General features: G+C 39.9%; 1 protein-coding gene across 1 annotated transcript; it reads right to left on the reverse strand.

The window, feature by feature from the left end:
• Positions 1–22,463: 22,463 nt before the first annotated feature.
• LOC147609122 (expansin-A2-like) lies at positions 22,464–23,808 on the reverse strand. Its single transcript, XM_086788381.1, has 3 exons — positions 23,509–23,808; positions 23,092–23,416; positions 22,464–23,003 (listed from the first exon to the last, which is right to left on the reverse strand). The coding sequence occupies exons 1-3, from the start codon at positions 23,636–23,638 to the stop codon at positions 22,697–22,699; spliced, it is 762 nt and encodes a 253-aa protein (XP_086644507.1). The 5' UTR covers positions 23,639–23,808; the 3' UTR covers positions 22,464–22,696.
• Positions 23,809–24,257: the final 449 nt, after the last annotated feature.

Raw genomic sequence — 24,257 nt, forward strand, 5'->3', positions numbered from 1 at the left:
CAACCAACATAAAAACATAAAATCAATAATCAACATTCAATAATAAAAAATCAACAATCAATGTCTTGCAATGAAGTACTTATGGATAAAAACCATCAACAATCAACAGACACAATAATTTTGCAATCTTACCTCTCCTAAAGGTAACATCTGACAGTAATTCTGCACTCAATGATATCATCCTGGTGAGTTCTCTTGAGATACCATGACTCACCCAATAATTGAGTCATCCAATCCTTAGATGGGCACTTGCATTGATAAGTAATCTTAGTTTTCTTAACTACTTCATAGGATCCAAACAAATGTGCAAACAAACCAAATGGTAAAAACCAACTTAGTTGCACATCTCTAGAGCCTGTGGGGATGGTTTCATGGCAGCATGAACATCAGCATAAACATGTTGAATGAAAGCCTTTGTTATTGTACTCATACCATTTGTGCGTCTCCTGAACTCTATGATTCTACCTTTCCATTGCTTGTTGGGGTCTGTGACATCTTTGAGCTTAACCGTGAAATTGTGTTGAGTACTTGGTCACATTAAAATCCAATTTAACTTACTGTACTGATCAGGGATCTAGTTACCTTCATCATCTCTCTTGTTAAACACCTCCACTGTGTGAATATTATTGACATTCCTCCTCCTTGAAGACATCTAAATTAATAAAGCTAGACTGCATGATTAATAAATATATATGTTAGATTGTAAGCAACAAATAAAGATTAAAACAACAAGAAATAAATAGCAACTTACTGCTTTGATTTACACAACCTTGTTGCTTTGATTTACACAACCTTGTTGCTCCTATGAAAATAAACATAAACACATCAAGACAAAACATTAACAAACCCTAAACCTATGATCATTACTCACATTAAGACAAAACATAGACAAATCCCAAACCTATAATCATTACTGTTGTATTTTATGCCACTTGAAATCATTACTATGCAGAGAAGATTGTAATAAACAAATAAAGATTTATTTTTTTTTAAGAAATAAATAGCAACTACTGCTCACAACCTTGTTGCTCTTGTGAAAATAAATAGCAACATATCAAGAGAAAACATAAACAAATCCTAAACCTATGATCATTACTGTGGTATTTTATGCCACTTCAAATAAATACTATGCAAAGAAGATTGAAAGCAACAAATAAAGATTAAAACAACAAGAAATAAATAGCAACTTACTGCTTTGATTTACACAACCTTGTTGCTCACAACCTTGCTCCTAAGAAAATAAATAGCAATACATCAAAACAAAACATAAACAAATTCTAAACCTATGATTATTACTCACATCAAGACAAAACATAGATAAACCCTAAACATATGATAATTACTCACAAGAATCTGAAGCCGCTTCACATCAAGATAGCTATCTGTGGTGCAGAGAAGAGAAAGTTCATGTGAGAAAACGGGCATAACTCACAGACGTTTTGTCCATATGAGATGAAATTTTAGGAGGAGAGAGCTATGGTGTAGAACAACATGACTGTAAATTTTCGTATAAAGAAAGAACCAAAGTTGCAAAAGATATGGCAAAATTGAATTCCGCAAGAAAAAAGGGGGAAATGAAAAGGTAATGAAATGCAAAAGGAGGGAAAGTAAAAAGTTAAACATAAAAAATGAAAAAAAATAAAATTCAGTTTTCAAACTTCCATGTGCTGACCACAAGGTACATCTGACATGAAAGATATGGAATCTGACATTTCTCTATTTTTTTAAGATATGGGCTCTATTATTTTATTGTCTTAAGAGATTTGGGCAAAGATATAACAAAAAGATCCATGTTACATGGATCTAGAATCCCAGCTCTCTCATTGGTCATGCTAATCTTTTTTTGTTCACTCCTTAAGGGGCAAAATAATGGAGAGTCCATATTTTTCCTAATGGTGGTCGGATGTGAGTTACAACAATCATTACCCCTCCTAGGTTCTCAACTGGCTACTCTTAGTGGTCAAGTAGATACACACAACAAACGAGATGAAATGATAAGATGGGTGTCTACTCATATGGTGACCCCTCTTTTACAAAGATGGCTAGGATAGTGGTGGTGTTTGCCTCCTTGCTCTTTAGAAGAGCTGATCTCTAGGGATCTCTTCATACTTGGTGGTCGAAGTGGTTCCCATAAAGTTGCCTTCGTGACTGCCAGGAGATTCTTGGGAACCCATGTGTGAGGGTTCATGCACTGTGTGCCTCAAGGCCGAAGTTGTACTTTGGTGAGTGGGTTAGTGTTGTTCATGGTTTCTTTGATGTGGGTTTGGGAAGCTACAGAGTGTGGTGTTGGTAAGGATTCATGAGGAAATTGGGTATGCGCTATAGGGAGAGGCCTCTTTTTGGTGGGCAGCATGGTTCTATGTTGGTCGGAGAGAAGAGTGATGGTGGTTAGTTGAGGGGAGTGATCAACTTGAGGTGGGTGATTGGAGGACAAGGGTTCTTCATCTGTTTCATTAAGAGTGTAACTTGGTCAGAGCCAGTTGTTGCAAGGTGGCTGTCCTTGCATCCCAATTAATTTGACACCGTTTGTGTCCTATCCATCCATGCCCTAGAAGAATTCATGGTTCCTGCAAGCATTATATAAAACTTTCCTTCCAAGCAGTTATGCCAACGTGGAACAAAGTTGTGATTGTGCCTAGACATTGAACCGATTGTGAGGCAACTATAGTGACCATTGGTTGGGGTGTTCATTAATGGTGGCCTTTCGAGCGAGAGCCATGTCTCGTAGGACATTAGAGTTTGATTAGCTCTTGTGTCAACAAGAGCCAATGTTTGGATGAAACTCATCGCGGTGGTCATTCCTAACCACAACCAAGCAGGTTTCACTTCACAGTCCTCTTCTTCGAGGTCCACTACTTGGGCCATGTTGACCACGATGTTTTTGCCCCAAAGTTTTTCTTGCCGCTCTTTTACTTCATGTTGGGCCATTTGTTTCCTTGCTTCATGCTATTTCTTTTGTTGTTTTTTGGTATGAATGGCCCTTAGTGTGGTTTCAGAGTGGACCATAGCATTTTATTTTGCTACCATTGAATTATCTCACCATCTTGATGCCGTCAAGTGTTTCTATGTGCATCGCACCTTGCAAGGTTATCTCAGTGACTAGGAAAGGTCCCAAGCCTCTGGATTTAAGTTTCTTTTTGTGGTTTTTCATGCTATAGAGGAGGACCATATCTCCCTCACCCATTTCCTTATCTTTGAGTTGGTCGTCAAAACTGTTTACACCTCAAGTTTTCTACAATCATACTGTACACAGCAAGGAGGCGTGTTTCATCAAGCTTTTCAAGTTCAAAAAGGTGACAGCCCAGGAAATTGGCCGTGAGTTTCTTCTATACTGCAATTCTTAAGCTGGGTATGAATAACTCCATAGGCATGACCGCTTTTCAGTACCATAGGTTAAACTGAAGGGCATTGTGTTTATGGTTGTTCTGTAGGATGTGCAATATGCCCAAAGGGCTACAACAGGTAACTTCTGTTCCCAATCATTACGGGCTAGCCTCAACTATTTTTTTCAAGGTGGCACAAAGTACTTTATGGGTGCTTTCAGCTTGGCCATTGGCTTGGGGATAGTAGGGGGAGGATTTCCGGTGGGTGACTAGGAATTCTTGTAACAAGAATTGTATCACTAGATTGATGAAGTGTGCGTCGTTATCACTCACTACTCACTAGTTCAATAGGGCACCCAAAGCAGCGAGTGATTCATTTAAAGGAATTCAGCTGTGGATCTCATGTCAGTTTTGCGGGTAGCCCCTCTTCGACCCATTTAGTGCAATAGTCGTTGGCTATTATAATGTATCGCGCTTAAGTGTACCAAGCCGCTAGACTAATGGGTCTGATGAAATCAAGGTCCCACTTGTCAAATGGTTGTAAGGAGATAGGGCTCAAGGGCATTTGGTCCTTAAATTGATGGCCACTCGTTGTTGGCATTCATCACATCGTTTGACATATTTTGTCACATCATCTGCCATTAAGGTGGGCCACCATAGTCCTGCTATCAGGACTTTGTGAGCAGTAATGTTTGCTATGAAATGTCCTCCACAGCACTGGCGAAGTGGGCTTGCTCTAGAAGGAATACATACTCGTCTTTGTGGACACAACATCTTATCATTCCATCCTTCCCTTGCCTGTAGAGTTGTCCAACAAATCAATTGGTAGGGGGCATCCTTTGCCTTGCTTGATCTTTGTTGAGGAGTGGGCCTATCAGTAAGCCATTGGCAAGGAAGTGTGCAACCTCCTCTCCCCATTTGGGAATCAGGCACAATTGGAACAAGGCAGCATCTAGCAAGTAATCATCGACACCGACCGGTGGCTCTCCATTGGGGATGCGTGACGTGGTCAACCTAAACATGCTATGAACCCTTCCTTATCGTTGTCGTGATGGTATCGAGTTGAATTAGTAGCCATCTATTGATTCTGCCAGTGGTATAGCGTTTGTTTATAAGATAAAGGAGATCTTAATGGTCTACAAAGAAGATGAACTTAGTTGCCAAAAGATAATGGTGAAACTTTTTAACCGTGTAGACCATGGCTAACCCCTACCTTTTGGTGGTGATATAGTTGCATTCTGCCTCATTGAGTTAGCAACTGGCAAAACTAATAGGGAAATCCCTATTGTGCTCACCAAGTAAAGCCAGTACACACCCAATTGCAAAGATGGAAGGATCAATGTGGACGTAAAATATGATGTCCCAACTGGGGGACCTCAAGATGGGAGCGCTTGCCAAAGCTTTTTTTAGGGTGTTATATGCATGTTGGCACTCCTCTATCCATTCAAAGATGATAAGAAGTCCATAGAGGGGGCAAGTAATGTTGGCATTCATAAGGTGAAACGTCGATAATACCCAACGTGTCCCATGAAGCGCTGAACTCCTTTAAAGTTGGTCAATGTGGTGACAGCTCTAGGATGAGTCGGACCTTGCTGTCATTTGTGGAGATTCCTTATTTTGAGACAATGTGTCCCAAGATTACTCTATGCCACGCCCAGAATTGGCATTTCAGAGAATTGGTAGAATCCACATCTCTGTAGCACTTTCCGTAAACACTCTAAGTGTGCTCTCTAAGTAGAATTGACACAAAGGTCATCCATGAAAACTTCAAGGAATTTTTGAAGATATTCCTTGTAGGCCATACATATTACTTAGGTGTTGTAAGGTGGCTGGGGCATTAGTCAACCCAAATGGCATGATGCGATATATGCATACGTGTCCCATTCAGTCTCACAAAAGTGTTATGTCTCACCCAAACCCCCCTTCGAAACACATTCAACAAGAAGACTACTTGGTGAACCACAACTGTCATGGGGATCTTTCCATTGGCCAAGCTCATAACCTTTGAGGTCTCCAAGCTCCACAACTTCTTGAGAAGAAATTCCACCGTAGCCTGTGAGAACGTTGTCTTGTTAAGGGCTTGTTCCCACACACACCCATTCACTTTTGCATATTTCAACAAAATGGGTTAACATTCCCCCCTTCTTGATGTCGATCACGTCCTCATGATTGCGTTGAAGACCTTTGTGTGTGGGGAGAATCAACAAGGTTTGTTGATGTCTTTTGACGTTGAGTGACGTTCAATGGTCCTTGTTCCTCCGATAGAAATAAGAAAGATAGTTAGTAAATGAAAAGGTTAGAGATTAGCGGGAATTCCTAACGGAGTGGGGGTGGTGGGGGTTTTTCGAGTGATTGCACTTTTATATTTTTGTGAGCATTTTTTGCATATATTTTTGCTCACTTTGTTTTTGGCAATCACAAACAGAGTTACATGTTATTGGGTGTTAGTAGGGAATCTAAGAGATGTTAATAATTGGGGAGAAGAGAAGGAGGGATCTAGATGAACGTAGACAAAATCATCAAAACGAGATTGTGATTCTCAGTTCCTCATCTGATTCATTGAAGCAAAATTCATCACTTGAAGAATTTGGCCTTCGATGATGTCCCTTTTTGTGGTAGGATTTTTGTCAAATGTTGTTGAGTAGGACATGTTCTTGCATGCTTCTTCCCATGCACATTTTATGCTTTTATGTATATTTAATTGTTCTATGAAATAGATATATATGAAGTACAAGAATTGAGTCAAATAGACTCTTATTGAGCTACTTCTTGTTGAAGTAGCCACTTGTTAGCGAGGCATGAAAGAATTACGTCTACTTGCAAGGCTAATTTAGATATCTCCACCACTAAGGATTAGAGATTAATGTGTTGTGAATAGTTTTTGTTTGGAGAGGTTTGTAATTTAAAGGAAAATTCCAGGCGATGGATTGTACCATTTACCAAGCTTTCACCCACCATGGCCCCCCCATCCAGAGATGTACCTAGAAAGTTATCGATGGTGAGGCTCTGGTGTAAATGTTCTCTAGTGCATGAGTATAGATATGTACTCATGAAAAAACAATACATTAACTTAGCCAGAAGAATAGTAAGCAATAAGCTTAACAAAAATGTATTGGCTAGTGAAGATCGTTAGGAATTTATTATGATATTCTACCATTTTTAGGTAGGCCATTTGTGTGACTCCCTTATGTTTTCTCTCTCTCTCTCTCTCTCTCTCTCTCTCTCTCTCTCTCTCTCTCTCTCTCTTTTTATTATGTTTTTTTTTTTTGTTACCACCTTGTGAGCAACAAGTTCTTGTGGCTACTCTCCATTTTGAGAGAATAGGTTCTTATGTCTACCACATAGCTGTTGGAATTAGGGTTGCAGGAAAGCACACAAAGCTTGGAGAAGAAGAAGCAAGAAAGCACACAACACACAATGTATTAGATTGTGTCAATGTACAAAAGATAAGTTAGCCCTAGAATGATGGGCGTATATACAAGCCGGGGGAAAAAACCTCCTAAAGAGGGAAAAAGTGCCTCGGCGGTCCTAAGTGTGTTCACACACATCACTGCCTATATATATGGCAACAAATCCCCCCTGGGAGTGATGGTGTGAACGAGAGCTGGCACTCAAGTATAGGGGAGTGCCATGCCCGAAGTAGATCAATCCACAAAGGGGAGCAAGCCCAAAGCTTTGCGGCGGAAAGCTTCGAACTTCTCACGAGGAAGCGCCTTTGTGGAAAGATCGATGAGGTTGTCCTATGTTGGCACATAGGCCAAGCTGATCTCTCCTGCTGAGAGTCTCTCCCTGACATAGTGATAATGCACCTCAATGTGCTTTGTGCGAGCATGAAAAACTGGGTTTCTCGCAACTGCCAATGCACTCTGACTGTCAGTGAAGATAGAGGTGGCAGACTCCTGTCCAACACCCAAGTCAGCCATAAGCCGTCTGAGCCACACACACTCAACCGTAGCTGTGAAAGCTGCCCTGTACTCAGCTTCACAACTAGAAGTGGCCACAGTAGGTTGCTTCTTGCTCAACCAAGATATGCATGAGCTACCGAGCATGAAACAAAAACCACTTGTGGACACTCTTGTGTCATAGAAACCAACCCAATCTGAGTCCGAAAAAGCATGTAAATCTGGCAGCAACGATCCCCCCTTGGGATAAAACAACCCAAGATGTATGGTGCCACTCAAGTAGCGAAAGATGCGTTTAACTGCCTTCCAATACTGAGACCCTGGGCTATGCATAAACCTGCTCACCTATGAGACTACAAACTGAATGTCCGGTCTCGTAATGCATACATAAATGAGGCAACCAACAGCTATCTGATAGAGTGTGACATCAAAGTGATCTCCAGCATCATGAAGACTCAACTTTAAACCTGTCTCCATTGGAGTAGCAATAGGCTTGCAGTCTTCAAGGCCAAATCTCCGCAACAATGTCTCAATATACTTTGTCTGACACAAAGCAATACCTCCATCACACTGCTTAAATTGTATCCCCAAATAATGATGCAAATGCCCCAAATCTGACATCTCAAAAGAGGCATTCAAATCAGCCTTAAAATCAGCAATATGACTTTCATTTGGTCCTGTGAGCAGCATGTCATCGACATAGAGAGCAATGATTAGATGTACATCATCCACACATTTAACATACAAAGTGCTTTCTGTTGGACTATTCTGAAAACCATGTGCAGTCAAATATGCATGTATCTTTTCATACCAAGCTCATGGAGCTTGCTTTAAACCATATAAAGCCTTTTTCAACCTGCACACTTTGTTTTCCTGCCCTCTTTGAACAAAACCACGAGGCTGCGATACATACACCTCATGCAAATCTCCATTGAAGAATGCAGTCTTTATGTCCAACTGATGTACATTCCAACAATTATGAGCTGCCAATGCACAAATGCTACGAATGGTAGTTATACAACAAGTGGGAGCAAAGATCTCATCAAAATCAATGCCCTTTTCTTGAGCATAACCCTTTGCAACAACAAGTCTAGCCTTATAGCAATCAACACTACCATCTGGCTTTCGTTTCAACTTAAAAACCCACTTACATCCAACGGCCTTTTTACCAATAGGCAAATCACACAAAGACCATGTACCATTCTTCATTATAGCATCATATTCACTTTGCATTGCAGCCAACCAATTTTCTAATTTTTGTGCCTCATCAAATGAAAGAGGTTCTTCCTCTTCACACATACTAGACACAGCCAAAGCATAACAATCTGATGCATATGAGGCATGCTGAAAACCTGAATGAGTACGACTAGATATAGGTGCATCAATTTTACTATCACGCAAGGTTTGCACCAGCCATTTAGGCATACCTCTAGCCTGCTCATTTTCAGCCCTATCCTCAGAAATTACATCCTGTAAATCTACATCAGAAATAGGCTGATCTATGATGTCGTTTGAAATCTGCATAGGCTGAATATTTGCCTCATTAGTACTTACATTTGAATTCCCACCTGTATACAGAGGCAACAATGTATCAAATACATCCCGTGAGCTCACACCTGTCTCTTTGGTACATGATAACAAGGGCTGCACAGCATCTTCCACAAAAACAACATCTCAACTTATCAAGATACGCTTTCACTACGGATGATACAATCTGTAACCCTTGCTCTCAGCACTGTAACCAACAAAAATGCATTTGACAGCCTTATCATCCAATTTTTTGCGTTGTTGCACAGGCACTAAAGCATAGGCCAAGCAACCAAAGACACGCAAGTAACCAATAGAAGGCTTCCTGCCATGCCAAGCTTCATATGGAGTAATAGACTGCAAGGCCTTAGTACATATGCAGCACACATGACAGCCTCAAGCCAAAACGCATGTGGCAAAGCTTGGCTCTTGACCATACATCGTGCCATCTCCATAAGTGACCTTTTTTTTCTCTCAACAACACCATTTTGCTGAGGGGTATATGGCACTGTACATTGGTGTTTTATCCCACGACTAGCCAGAAAGCAACAGTAGAGCTGCTAGAACCTGCAACATCCTCAACAGATCCTATATCCACAGAACCTGGACGTACATCTATACCCTGCACAATGTTCCACACTCCTTTTGCAACCAAAACATGCTGCATCATGTATGCCCAAAGTGGGTAGTTGCTGTCTCCATCCAATTTGTCATCAGCAGATAACATGCGAAATACATCATTGTTGTTATCAGCCATGGCCATTGACTAAAACTGATGCAAAAGCTACTTGTAATGAAGCAAAGACTGAACAGAAAACAACTCGTGCTATGTAGTACGGTCCACAATAGAGAGTACGTATGTCGGTTTTGCAGAAAACTGCACTGTCAAAATTTCTGCACAAAATGACGAAAACACCTGTGCAGAACTTGAAATGCAAAAACGGAGCCCGAAACGACTTCAGATGCGATTTCTGAGAACACTAAGTCCTACGGGCTTACTTGCAGAGTATAGGGACCTGCAAGCGCTCGTGAAAGCTCACCTCAATCGGAGAACGTGAGTCGGAGGGTGCTGGCGGCATAGCCCTGGGAGCCGATGCCTGCTCTGATACTAATTGTTGGAATTAGGGTTGCAGGAAAGCACACAAAGCTTGGAGAAGAAGAAGCAAGAAAGCACACAACACACAATGTATTAGATTGTGTCAATGTACAAAAGATAAGTTAGCCCTAGAATGATGGGCGTATATACAAGCCGGGGGAAAAAACCTCCTAAAGAGGGAAAAAGTGCCCCGGCGGTCCTAAGTGTGTTCACACACATCACTGCCTATATATATGGCAACAATAGCTTTTGCACTCATGCTTCTCATCTCTAGAGGGGTGAAAAGAGCATTGTGAGTTTGTCCTTGTGAGTTTGTCCTTGATGTGCTCATAAGCCTCCATTGTGCAGATGTGGAGATTGATTCTCATCTCTAGAGGGGTGAAAAGAGCATTGTGAGTTTGTCCTTGTGAGTTTGTCCTTGATGTGCTCATAAGCCTCCATTGTGCAGATGTGGAGATTGATTCTTGAATTTGTGGCTCAAGTGTTATCGAGGTGGTAGATAAAACTTCTGGTTGGTTGCCATTGGTGTTGATTGAACACACAAGCGCTTGTGTATGTGATGTATGCACGAGAGTGGTTGAGTGGATTTCTTGGTGTTGCTTGGGCCTTCATTCTTGTCGAACTTTAGGTGTAGATTTTGAAATTGAAGTCGGGGTGAGGCTTTCTTCACCTTAATCGATCTTAGCAACCATATGATGGGATTTCCATCATAATATCCTTGTTTTGTTGAAGCACGTTCACAAGCACCCATATTTGATGAACATTAGGAGATAATGGTTGATGTCTTTAAGGCTTCTTTCTTTAAGCAGGCTTGGGGAACTTCTTGATGTGCTTGGGGAACTTCTTGATGTGCTTGGGAATCCAAGCCTTGGTATTACCTTGGTAGTACCCTTGAACTTACAGTAATTCTTTTGGTACCCACACTTGTTGAATGGCTAGAGTTCTTTGAGGAGCTCGCATAGTCATTTGTGGACGATGTTGTGGAGTGCTTTTATTCTTCTTTAGCCTTTGAGTTTTGCATTTAGGAAGAGGCCAATTCCATCAAACTTGGTGATCAATTTAGAAATGTGGGCCAATTTGTTTCATTCTTCTCTGGGCCCTTGTGCTGGCTAAGAACTGGAGCTGGCAGTGTTATTCCAATAGCTACCCCCTTCCTATTTCCATGGCTATCCTTAATATTTTAGGAGTCAGTTTGGACCTGGTGCGGATTGGGGTAAGAAAGGCAAGGGAGTTGGACCAAGCAGATAATATACCATTAGGGGTCCTTGTCTCAAGGGAGGACCGGTTTGTGCTTCATAGTGTCCCATACGATATCCAGGGTATCGAGAGGCGGGTATTAATGGTACATTGGTGCAGCGGGTTGACAGGATTGTGTAGTGTAGGCTCTCTCTCTCTTCGATGGGATAGTTCCAAGCCCTAGAGAGCGACTTCCTGACCTCGAGTTGGCACAAGCATATGATCTTGGTACGAGTCCGCCATTCTAGTGGTTGTCAAGGCCCCCCAGACTAGTGAATTAGTCTGGGTTGGGTTACTTTTGTTTTGCCCTATGTCCGGCCTATGGTCTAGAGGAGGTCCGGCCTATGGTCTAGAGGAGGTGTGGGCTCTCTTTCAGGCTAGCATTCCATGCCTCTGTCCCTAGGATGTGGATTGTTTGATTGGGTGTTTCCTAAGATAAAGTCTCTGAGGTTTAAATCAATACTTCTCTATGAATGCGTGGGGGACTCTAGGTCTTGCTCTAAAGTAAGTGGTCTATCCATGCACTGGGCCACCAATCCTCTTGCCTCTAAGTTAGGGGTGGTGCATCACGTGTTAGGATGCTCCTCGCTTTCAATGGTGCTGTCAAAGACTAACATCGTTTGGCTCCAAGCTGTGTTGATCGAAGGGTCTAATCTTACCAGCGAGAAGGAGCATTAGAAGGGTCGACGTCATCAAACTGAGGATTGTTTCGAACCAATCTCTCCAAGCGTAAGGAACAGGTGTTCTCTAGACAAGGTACGAATGTATGCTTGTGGAAGGTATAGTCAGATAGCATGGGCATGGAGGTATGGACATTCGCTTGAAAGGACATGGACGTGGCTAGGAAGAAGGTACGGGCGTACACTTGAGGAAGGTACGGGCATATGCTTGTGGCTCATGAAAAATTCCTAAATGTGCCAAGACAACGTGTCTTTTGATGACAGCCACCCCCTAATATTCTCCTAACTTTTTAGTTATACCCTTTGCATGACCCTCTTCAATATGCTCTTTATATCCTTGTAAATGCAATTTATTTCCCTTAAATGCACACTGCTCATATTCATGGAGTAGATTTGGAAAGATCTACCCAAAAGGAAGGAACGGCCATGGCTCTAAGAAGCGTATGGCCGTACTCTTCTCAAAAGACAAGCAGAGCCAAAAAATGTGCCTATCCTTCTCCTGAGATTTTGGATTTTTTCTCGATTCTTTTTATGGGTGGCTTGAGCTAACCTCAAGCTACCCAATGGTACCTAGAATGCTTAAATAACCCTATTTACCTAAGACTAATTAAGGAATTAAGCTCCTTATGCAAGTTTGAACAAATGTTAAAGAAAACAACTTCAAGAGAAAAATTACGCACTTACTTGTGTCTCTCGCTTCGATGAAGACTCCCAATCTCCTCATGTTCCATTGAACTCCATTGTGGAAGAAGACAAGATCAAACAAACAAACAAACATACAACTACCGATGGATTTGCACTCCAACTGAGCTATCCAATGGCTCTAGCTAGTGATAGAGAGTGGAGGACTGTAAGCTAAATGCCCATCCCCGATAGTGGCGCCAAAGATGTTAATCAAATCAACATGCTACCTTGCATAAGAGCTTGCATAAGAGAGGGATAGAAGAAGAGAAGGAAGACCATGCAAGGGTCAGTTAGGAGACTAGCACTTACTAGGAACTCACTCCACCTCCACTTGTGTCACCCAAATGGAGCTTCCACAAGCTAGCACAACGAGGAAGGGAGCTATGAAAAGCTCTACCTCTACTCAATGCCTTGGTATGTGCAAGAGTGATCTCAAGAAGAAGACAAGAGAGGGAAGAGACAGCAAGACAAGAATCATCACCTACATACACACACCCACAATCAAGTAAGCATGCATTCACAAACACAAGCCTACCACCGTAGCCACGAGAGAGAGAGAGAGAGAGAGAGAGAGAGAGAGAGAGAGAGAGAGAGAGAGAGAGAGAGAGAGAGAGAGAGAAGGCAAAACTCAATTGTGATAATGGGATTGTCCCTTTTCATATTTCATAAATCACTTATATACATGAGCTCACTTTTTACAATGGCAAGTCACCCATTTACAACTGGGGACCCAAAATTGATTTCCTGACTCTATGTACACCTAGGCCCATTCATGTGAGACCAACATTACACAAGTCGTAAGCTCAGTCATCCCATATATCTTTTACATGAAGCACTTAACGTGGTTACATAATAGTGAGTTACAAGAAGCATAACCACGTTGTAAAATGAAGCACTTAACGTGGTTACATAATAGTGAGTTACAAGAAGCATAACCACGTTTTAAAATGATGTTAATAACTAGTGTGGTTAACACCTTGGAGTTGTATGGCTGTCAAAAGTAGCTCCCTGGATTTTGGCACGACTATTGGATTCAAATATGAATCCTATGATTGGTCAGTCAAACCGGAGTGTTCTTACCTTGGGAGTGATAAGGCTATCTCAGAAGTGGCTCCCTAGATTTTGGCACGACTGTTGGCTGTGCAAATGCAAGACTTGTGGACTCCTCTAGTCGACATAGTGGTCCTGGAGAGTGTTTGCGCTCACAGTAGTACATACCTTTTAAGTTTGAGGAGGAACACGTCATGGTGTGTGTAGAGATATTTTGTAGAGATCTTCAATGATTTATGATGATACGTTCTAACTTTTTTTTAATGATGTATTGAATATTTTTTTAAGTCTGTCTAGTAATTTTTATGCTGAAAATAAATGTTCGTCATGGAGTGCATGTGTGAACTCTACAACTGCTTAAGTTTGTACACATAAAGAAAAAGGAAATTTCAAATATGAGTGTGTGAGTTCACACCAGCTCCATAGGCCTATTGGAGGGTGGCAGGCTTATCCATGGGATTGGATGGGATTAGGCTGAGTCTATGGATCTAGTCAAAGTTGATAAAGGATTTAAATATTAGAAAATGGGTGGCAAGGTAGACCCAAATTATGGGTGCTTTCTAAACCTAGAGACCAAACTTGATTATAAACTTAGAAAGTAGGTGGCTAGGTGGTTGGATGGACCCGAATTATGGATGCTTTCTAAATCTAGAGACCAAACTTGATTGTAAACTTAGAAACTTGGGAAAAGTTTTTGGAAACTAGCTTTAGATCGTAGAGCTTTAGGAGAATTAAGATAGAACCACTCGCTTCATAATCGAGGAATAAAATGTCATGTCCAACCCAAGGAAACCATCGAGGCCTCTTATTTATGAGAATTATGAAGTGGATATTTTTACTTAGAAAAATAGAACTTGATTCCTACTGTAAGGTCTATTCTTATCAACTATATCGAGAAAGATGGAAGTGGACATTTTTACTTAGAGAAACCTACTTAATTCCTATCATAAGCAAAAAAAAAAAAAAGAGCTATATTTTCAAGTGATAGGATATTGATGTATGGAGGCCTCGAGTGAGTTCACTCTACCCTTAGTCTAGTCTTCCGTTGTGGTTTCTCTTTTAGTAGGACATAGGGGTCTCACAAGCTTGGTGGCTAAGCTACTATTGTTAATACCCAATGACCAACCTTGGTGCCACGTCACAAAAGATCTCATCATCAAAAGGATTACATGGAAGGTGGAAAGACCTCTCATGGTGAGAGATTGGCTTACTATAACCCCCCATTGCCAATCCAAGGATTCCCCTTTGGAAAGATGTGTACGAAGAGTTACACTAGTGAGTGGGAAAGAGGGCCAAGCAAGGAGATGCTTCACTTGCTAAATCAATATTGTGGACTAGGGCTAGAGGAGATTAAGATACCCCTTGCTTAACAAAGGTCGCAAATTACTATAAAACTCAACCTAAAAGGCATGTGTCGTGATCAGATCTTTGGGATCAAGAAAAGCAAATTGAAAGAACTCAAATGAGCTATTTGTTGCATTTCAGCTCAATGCTAGAGAAACAATTGGTTCCATGACTCATCAATAAGCACATCAAGCAAACCCCTTGTGAAGCTTAAGGCTAGTGAGTTGATCAAGGAAAGGTAAAAAGCTACTTGGATCGAAAAGATTACCACCAAATGGAGCATCCATGAAAGAAAATTGTGCACTAAACTAAGCAAATATGACTTTTAAAAATAGTAATTAGTATATATTTAAAAAATATTATTATTTAATTTTATTTATAATCCACACAAATCAAAATAAAAGTAATCTTGTAAAAAACTGTGTGAAACTTAATATAAAATTATTTAAGTCTTAGTCACTGTCAAGATCAAAGAAAAGATTTGATACCAGTGCAAGGTAGCGATTTTGGGATAGAGTAAAACTCATTGGTTAGAGTCCTTACAACTAGACTCAATAGCTAACGTCCACATAGGCTGTTAGATCAAAGCAAAGCTCTGATACCAATGCAAGGAAACGATCTCGGGATAGAGTAGAACTCATTGGTTAGAGTCCTTATGACTAGACTCAATAGCTGAAGTCCACATATGTTGTTGCTCCTCAACCTAGAGTAGTGTCAAAGATATCTTTCATTGTTGTGTTGGATGGATATACCATTGTCCTCCATATAAGCATCAATTTTTTGAAGCTCCATTCCTCTTCCTTGATATGGAGTTATCCAATTAGAAGATGGATAGTACTTTCCTATCTTGATCATTTTATGAATGGTGGTACAAGAATTATTCCCTACGGGATGCTTTAAATAGAACTTCCAAAACATCAATGCTCTATCAAAAATGTTTGTTGGAGTTAGACAAACTTTATTCTTCAAAAATCATCTGCACCATATTGCATTTAAATTTCTATTCCCATAGAAATATCTTCATCACTAATATTATGTGACACATTTTTATAATGAGGCTTATCAAGATCTTTCATACAACAACCTATCATACCATGAAATGTGTGCACGTTCTTCTACCTTAATGCTCTACACATTACAATGCCACCAATGGGATTATTCTTATCCCATCCAACATACTTTTTAATGAGTTTATTAACTGTAATTATTGACTTCGCATGAATTCTAATGACCATTTGATAGTATAAATAAAAAACCGTACCTCCTATTTCCAATGAGCAACTACCAGCAAGGCATTCTTTAGTGATAAAATCATGAAGATTATTTAGTAATGTTTCACTACCATCGAATGATATTGTCACACTTAGCTCAAGCACTTTCAAGTTGACATTTGATTGATCCAACATTGCATCTTCATTTTACAGAACTTCTTAGGTCTACCATGATTTTTCTTAGGTTCTATGCTTGAAACATCATGGCTTTCATTAGTTAAATTTATGAATTTTCGAGTTCGTTGATTCTCTTGCTCTTTTTTCATTTTTGACATTTCACTACATAATAAAAAAGAAAAGAATAAGTTAATAATTCAGAATACATAGTCAAATTAGTGATAATACGATTATGAAAAGAAACATTAACATTTGACTGGCCAAGTTTAAGAACATTATATTTATTTACAAATTAAACAATAGTCTACAAAAATAGATTTCCAAAAGACATATAGGGGATTATCAAATTTAGAAAATTGGTCTAATGCTAAATATCTTTGGGCGAACTGTATCCGACTACAAAAGCACAACGAGCCTGAAATGTAAGTGCAAACAAAAAATTAATCTAAGTATGGTTAATATGTAAGATTCCTCTCTCCAGCTTTTGATGATGTAAAGATGTAAGAACCTCCCCTTCAGTCTCTTGTAATCGTCCCCCCTTCAGAATGGAAAAAGATCTTGTTTGATCCTATTTTGGTCTAGAGAGAGATAATACAGTTTTGAAATATTTTTGGATAAGTATTTTCTTCCAGCTAATAGGAAGTGATCCCCTGAAACAAAATTTTAATCAGAAATTCCTAAGTTGCATTAGATTTGGACGGTGGATAAATCAAGGAGTCCCCTAGTTCAAAGTTCTAAGCCTTATTAAAATATTTTGAATTTAAAAATATGATATCCTTATCCATTAAGATTGGAAAATTAAAATTAAAGAAAAATAGAAAAATTTAAAATTATCCACAAAACATGAGGTGAAGATGCAATAATTATGAGTTTTCAGATATTTTAGGAGACTTTTGGGAGGCCTTGTGATACCTCAAGAGAGGGAAAACCCCTCATCAAGGAGGCACCTAGAAATCACATCAAATGGATATTTTTTTATTCAAAAAATCATAAAGTAGCTAGATATTTCATCTCTCATCTTCCAAACTAGATCAAAAAGTGGGCATAACTAGTCTAAAACGTATCCAAATTGGATCAAACTGAAGCTGGAAGCCTCTAGATCCCAGTTGGACTTGGTTTGTGGCCTCTCTCACCTTATAAATAGAGCCCCATTCCGTTGTATTTTCATCTTAGTGTATTTACATGCTAGTGTAATTTACATGGTAGTGTAATTTTTATTTTAGTGTAATTTCATTATCCCTCTACCTTGCCTCTCTATTGTAAAGCTGTGGTGCTTCACTAAACCTCTTCTTCTCTTGAAGATTACCCTCTTCTCTTGGTGATTAAGCCTCTTCCTTGAGGGCTACACAACTTTTGCAAGGTAAAGAATCAAGCAAACCAAGAGTAAGCCTAAACAATGATATTTACTCTTTTTTTTATGTTAATCTTCTTCCCAACCTCTCTCATGCTTGGGAAGCATTTTATTTTATGGGTTTTCTCTTAAAACCATGCTTTTTTTATTTATGCTTAAGTTTATGCATAAACTAATCTTTATATTAAAAGTAAAAATTTGAGTATTTTCATTTCATAGAAAATACGAAAAAACTATGGTAAAATTTTTATCATTAGAATATAAGTTTATGCATATATTAAATTTTATGCTAAAAGTGTAATTTTGAGCATTCTCATTTCATAGTAAATGCGGGGAAGCTATGGTAAAAATTTTAGAAAATGAATTTAAATTTATGCATACTAAATTTTATGTTAAAAGTGAAATTTTGAGCATTCTTATTTCATAAAAATACGAAAAAGTTAAGGTAAAAATTTTAGAAAATAAATTAAAATTTATGCATGATAAATTTTATTCTAAAAGTGTAATTTTGAGCATTCTCATTTCATAGTAAATGCGAAAAAGCTATGGTGAAATTTTCATCATTAGAAAAAAATAAATTTATGCATAATAAATTTTATGCTAAAAGTGGAGTTTTGAGCGTTATTCATTTGATAGAAAAGTGGAGTTTTAAGCGTTATTCATTTGATAGAAAAATAGTTATGCATAATTTTTTCTAGATTCATTTAATTTATGAGAATTATGAAAAAGATTATGAATATAATTCATTAAGATAAAAATGAATTAGTGTGTGTGTGTGCATAAATATTTTATGCTGAAAGAGAAATTATGGGTATAATTGATTTTGTAAATCCCATAAGTATGCATAAATCTTTTATTCAAAAAGAAGAATATTGAGTATATTTTATTTTGAAAGAATTGAGATAAGAATGGAAAATATTCATAAGAATGCATCAAGAAAACATGGATAAATTTTAATTAGAAGAAGAATCACGAACATATTTTACTTTTGAAATTATGAAGTATACGTCTAGATTCTCGAAAAATAGAATCTTAAGTATATTCTGAACAGGAAAAGAATTTCCCAGAAAAAGACCAGAAACATGTTTAGTTGGATGAATGTAAATACTTGTGACCGACTTATTCCTAGATTTCCTGGGAAAAAAATCTAGAATTCTTGAAAGGATCGAGGATCCAAAAGTAAACGAGAATTTAGACTTAGTTGAATTGAGTAGAGAAAAAGTTATCTTTAACTAAGCCAAGTAATTGGCCTAGTTAAATTGAGTAGAGAAAAAGTTATCTTTAACTAAGTCAAGGAATTGGCCGAGACTTAAAAAGTTTTGTTAGTAGGAAAAATAAAGAAACTATACTCTTGACATGGTTAATTGTGGAACAAAAATTATGATAACTAGATCAAGGAAAGTTGATAATCGAACCTGATTCGCTCAAAACGAAAAGAGACCGTCTTGTTTATGAAAATTGGAGTGATGTTAAATGATGTGAATGATGTGTGGATTGGTGTGGAGTGATGTGGATTGATGAGTGGATTGATGTGGAATGATGAATGGATTGACGTGGATGTTGTGTGGATTGATATGGATTGACGTGGATGATGTGTGGATTGATGTGGATTGACGTGGATTAATGTGGATTGATGTGGAATGATGTAGGATGATGTGAATGAATGTGAAAATGATATGAGTTGACGTGAATGAATGTGGAATGATGCGGAATGATGTGGAATGATGTGATGTGAATTGATGTGAAAAAATATAGAATAATGAGAAATGACGTGAAATAATATGAAATGATGTGAAATGATATGAAATGATGAGAGGAATGATGTGGAAAGATAAAAATTTTGCTTAAAAATTGTATTTGTATGTGAAACCTGTTTTTTAAAGATTGTTTTACGTCAAGAATACTGGGGAAGCATTTTGACTATCTTATGGAATGAGGTCATGAGGACTTGAGTGAAAAATGTTGCAACAGCTGATGGAGAGTCAAAAAAGGACATCTCACGTGTGGCAAGATGGACCGAGATCTTAACCAGCCTCGATTCGATTAAAATGGTGAGCTTTCGGTACGGTGGATGAGGGACCAAGGAAGCGATCTATGAGTGAAGCGCTAGGTCCTGCGAAGGCGCTTAAAGGGTGCTGACCATATGGTGCTCGGGCCCTAGATCACCCAAGATACCCACGCGTGCTTCGAAAAAGAAAATGAGTTGGAGTTATTTTATTTTCTGAACACGGGCATGGATCTGGTTGATTGGCCTTGCTAGTCTTCAACGGATGAGTTCATGGCTCTTTTCGATAAGTGGATCTTGTTGGTTGATCTAGCTGATCTTCAAAAACGGAGAGTCCATGTGGATTTTATGAGATTATACTCCTAAGTACTATGAGCTGGGAACTATTGAAAAGACCCCTGTGTGACCAAGTGGTTAGCGTTCTGATTGCCAATGATGTCATAGGTACGTTAAGGAAGGAATGAATGGAATATGGATTTTATAAAAAAATCTTGATTATATTCATGGGTACTATGAGCTAGGAACTATTGAAAAGATCCCTTAGTGAAGTATTAGGTAAGCCTAGAGAGACTGACCAGGTGGTGAGTGTTCTGGTTGCCGATGATGCCATAGATTCGGCAAAGAAGGAATGATTGAAATTTGGATTTTATATTCGAAAGTGAAAAAGTTAGAATTTGGATCCTTGAAGTGAAATACTGAGCATTATGATGGAAACTCTTTGATTTTATTGCAATGCTGTTTTGAAAATAGTTGAATCTAAGAAAAGGCAAATTCATAGAGTACGTAAGTAATGTGTCTATTTGATTTTTCCATGAGAGCCGACTAGAGGACCTTGGAATTCTTTTTTCTGGTACCCGAGACAAAACATAATCAAATTTTTATAATGGATCCTATCAATGCAATGATTAGACAGTTGACTAACCCATGGAATTGGTTAGGATTAGGTTGGATCAATAGATTTCTATAATAAAGTTCAATTCTGTTCAAAGTAACGATAGTTGAAGTAAGTCGGGAATAATTCTTGTTCTATGGAAAAGAATCAACGACTGTACCTCTATTGATGAAAAAAAATATTTATCTCTATGAACCAAGTGCAAGTTCCTCCTTTGATTTGGTCATGTGACCCACGGGTTCGATCAAATATAAAGGATAGTTAAGACTCTTGACTATGTTAGAAAATATTCCTAAAGGAATCGTCTATGCTTTCGGGACGAGGAAAGTCTTTTTTCGGATTTGGTTTTGGAAGAGCCAAGGGATTAGTCTCTCTTGTTCGAACATTCGTGAACAAAGCCCCAAGTGAGAATCTCTGCCCTGTGCGTTCGTTTGTTAATTCCACTGCTATAATGCACAGAGAACAAGAATCTCTCATATGTTTCCACACCTTTTATCAATATCAATTAAAAGCTCTTCTCAAAATGAACACCAAATCAACCTTACTCCAACCAATTAAATTTACACTTTTTTTCAATATATCTAAAAATATTTTCAATAAGACCTCTTACAACTTTGATGCAATCTTGATATTAGCTACCAAAATCCTACGGTGAGAAAGGCATGGATCGTTTCTCCCTGTAAGCGCAGTGTAGAGGCAACGATGTAGAAGACAAGCATTATGGAAGGCAGGAGGCATAGGTGAAAGGACACAAGCCTCGCAACCCTTTGAAAATACACTCATTTTCTTCGTTGAAAGGCCATGCATGCACTGGCCACCAGCATAGCACACGAATAGATTGCATTTTGTTGCATTGGGTGGCTTCTATCTTAGGAGTAATCATAAACTAGCAAACTACCTTTGATTGGGTGGTGACAATGAGAGATTCCTCGGCAATCCCACACGCAGACATGGTCGTACCAGAGACAGATAGACAGATCTACACAAAATGCCGAGTAATCATTTTAACGAAGGCGACCTAACATTGTGTTGAGCCGATGATGGAGACAAAAGAGATTTCAACGACTTCAACGGTTGCGATGTTTATTTTATTTTTTAAACTATTAACAAAGGTTATCCCATCTACTCGTTAATAATCAATCAATTTTGATTTTTCAATATTGTAGACCCCTATGAAGGAGTGCTGAAACTTAAAGAAGCCTTAAGGGAAATCAAAGCCCTTTAAACCTGTTAGGTACGCCTCTTAAAAAATAAGGTTACAAAAGAAAATCACAAATTTAGGCCACTACTTTGAAAAATTTCTCTTAACTTTACACAACATATACATTTTGAAATACAACCCAATTTATGGCTAGGTTAGTGCCTTCAAATTTCAGCCCTGGCTAATAAGTACATTAGGCCTTTTATAATCTCAAGGCCACATGTGCTGTTGTCTCATACACTTGAATGTACCCTGGGTCCCTAAGCTCCCATGTGCCTATAACAGCTCCAATTGCATCCTAAAATCACTTTGCTACATTCAAAGATAAAAGACTTGAAAGTGTCTGCTAATGACGGTGCTTAAATTCTGAATTTCAGACTCTGTCTAGACTCTGTGCGACTATGTAATACTAATAAATAATTCCTCAAAAAAAACATCCAAGGCCGCTTATCGGAGGAAAAAAAAGAAGAAGTTAAACGTTGACTTGAATTGGATGGCAAATTGGGTTTTAAGCTTGACGTGTCTACAGGGTAATTATGAATGTTCTTCTTTTTGCCAACGCTCAATCATATGGCCATCCTTGGGCTTGGCCTACAAAGCCCAGCCATGGAATGGAAGGTGACGGCACAAATAAAAAATTCTGACCCCCACCAAAGACACGTACACAGAAGTTGACAGCCCAGTAAAATTGATAGAAACATGTACAGAAGCCAAGTGCACTTAAAGCTCCAAGGAACAGAGCAACCGCTGATCTACAGCAAAAGCAGTAACCAGCGGAGAAGGAGAAAAAAAACATTAACGGAAACTGAATTGCAGTAACACTAGAAAACAAGGCTCCAAAGGAAGGGTCAGTGTAGCACACAGTCAAAGGTGCTTATAATTATAATCACAAACCAAAGAGCAGGCAGGGACTCTCCCCATTGCCAATGGCAAAGGAAAGAGGATCCTTGTTAGGGGGGTGTAGATATACTAAGAGGGCCAAGACAGCCCTTACAAAAATAGTATTAAGGGACAAGATCAAGGGACTTGCTTGCCCTCGAAGGTTTGGCCAAGCTGCCAAGAGGCCGGAGCCACATCGTAGGAAGTGACGGTGGTGCCATCACTCAAGAGCACTTGGAAGGAGAGGCTCTGGCCCCTCATGTCCTCTTGGGTCTGCCAGTTGGAGCCCCAGTTGCGGGACAGCGGAATCCAGCCCGTCTTAGAACCCTTGACGGAAACGCTCTTCACCTTGCCGTTGCCGCCCACGTTCGTCAAGAGAACCAGATTGTAGCGAGAATTTCCATTGATGGTGAAGTGGATACCTCCTTCCCGGCTACAAGGCACACTGCATTACACAAAAAACAGTAAGCCTGGTTGTCTGTGAGTAGACGAGTATTTACTCAGTGCTGGGCGGCGCCAGCTACTGCACGCACCTCCTGTACAAAACTGGCACAGCCCCCCGACCGCCGTAAGTTGCGATCTTCGAGAACGCCGCGTCTGCAATGTCGAAGTGCTTATGGGGCGGATTGCACCAGGCGTTCGTATTCTCGAGGCTTGGGGGACAGAAATTGGTCGCCGTCACCACCACGCTCTTGCTCTCTGGCAGACACTGCTTGCCGGCGCCAGCTACCGACGCATCGCATTTGATCTCGAAGCAGGCGCCACAGCCCGCCCCGCTGTTGAAGAGCGCGCTGCTTATGGCTGCTGTGTTGCTACCGTAGCCGTTATTGTAAAGGTCGCCATAGCCGCAAGCTCCACCTGCACACACCCACTCCACAATGAGTCGTGCAAAGGGCGGCGAACTACATTGCTAGTTTCATAACGTCAAAATCTGGGGAAGAGCGGCGGACCGTTGATGGTGCCGGAGTTGTCACCGTAGACAGTGGCCTGGGCGGGCAGCCACGCGGAGTCGGTTCCAGCGAAGGCAAATTGCACAAAGGTAACAGATACTAGCAAGACGAGTAGACGAGATGGTGCCATGGATACTCAAAGGGCCAGCTCGGTCGCTGAATCAAACAGACGGAAGAAAGAAGATGAAGCACGGGGGACTCGGGAGTTGGAAGAGAGGCGATTCTATATTTAATACTATTCACTGCAACCGCAGCGTGTGACGGTGGAGAACATGGCCGTCTTCAATGCGTTTCACTTGGTAGTAAAAGCACCCCCGCCGAGCTCGCAAACCGTTTAGAGGTCCAGTCCAACCGACCCGACGACCGTCGACCGTCCGCCAGGACAGTCTAACCTGCCGCTGCGTCCTGACTCCGGCCGTTCTCTCTCCTAAATGCACCGGTGTGACCGCAGTAAATGGACACGTCAACTTTCAAAATTCAATTTCAGGGCTAGCTCTCTCTCTCTCTACTCTCCCGGCTCCCATGTCTCTCGTTGGGTCCTAGGATGGTTCCCTTCACAAAAGTGCACCTCCCCTCCTCAATGTTCTAACGTCTTACAATACCTTTTTTTTTAGCACATGGGTTGCCTGATAGCCTTAAACTGATAGTGAATCCCAACCATACAATGAAAAGTAGACGGTTTCTCAACCACAAAAACGTACCTTCATCTTTTTGGAAAAGCCAGAGCCACAGTTTGACAAGTGTTATGT

Source organism: Cibotium barometz, chromosome 52 (genome assembly GCF_041138505.1).
Source record: "Cibotium barometz isolate CiBa-2024 chromosome 52, ASM4113850v1, whole genome shotgun sequence".
Taxonomy (NCBI): Eukaryota; Viridiplantae; Streptophyta; class Polypodiopsida; order Cyatheales; family Cibotiaceae; genus Cibotium; species Cibotium barometz.

What these genes read in the sequence shown, in the direction of transcription:
- LOC147609122 (XM_086788381.1), bottom strand. Translation starts at nt 23,638, where the DNA reads ATGGCACCATCTCGTCTACTCGTCTTGCTAGTATCTGTTACCTTTGTG. An exon ending in CAACTCCGGCACCATCAACG is followed by an intron (nt 23,417 to 23,508) that starts GTCCGCCGCTCT and finishes GGGTGTGTGCAG; the next exon opens with GTGGAGCTTGCGGCTATGGC. An exon ending in GTGCCAGTTTTGTACAGGAG is followed by an intron (nt 23,004 to 23,091) that starts GTGCGTGCAGTA and finishes TGTGTAATGCAG; the next exon opens with TGTGCCTTGTAGCCGGGAAG.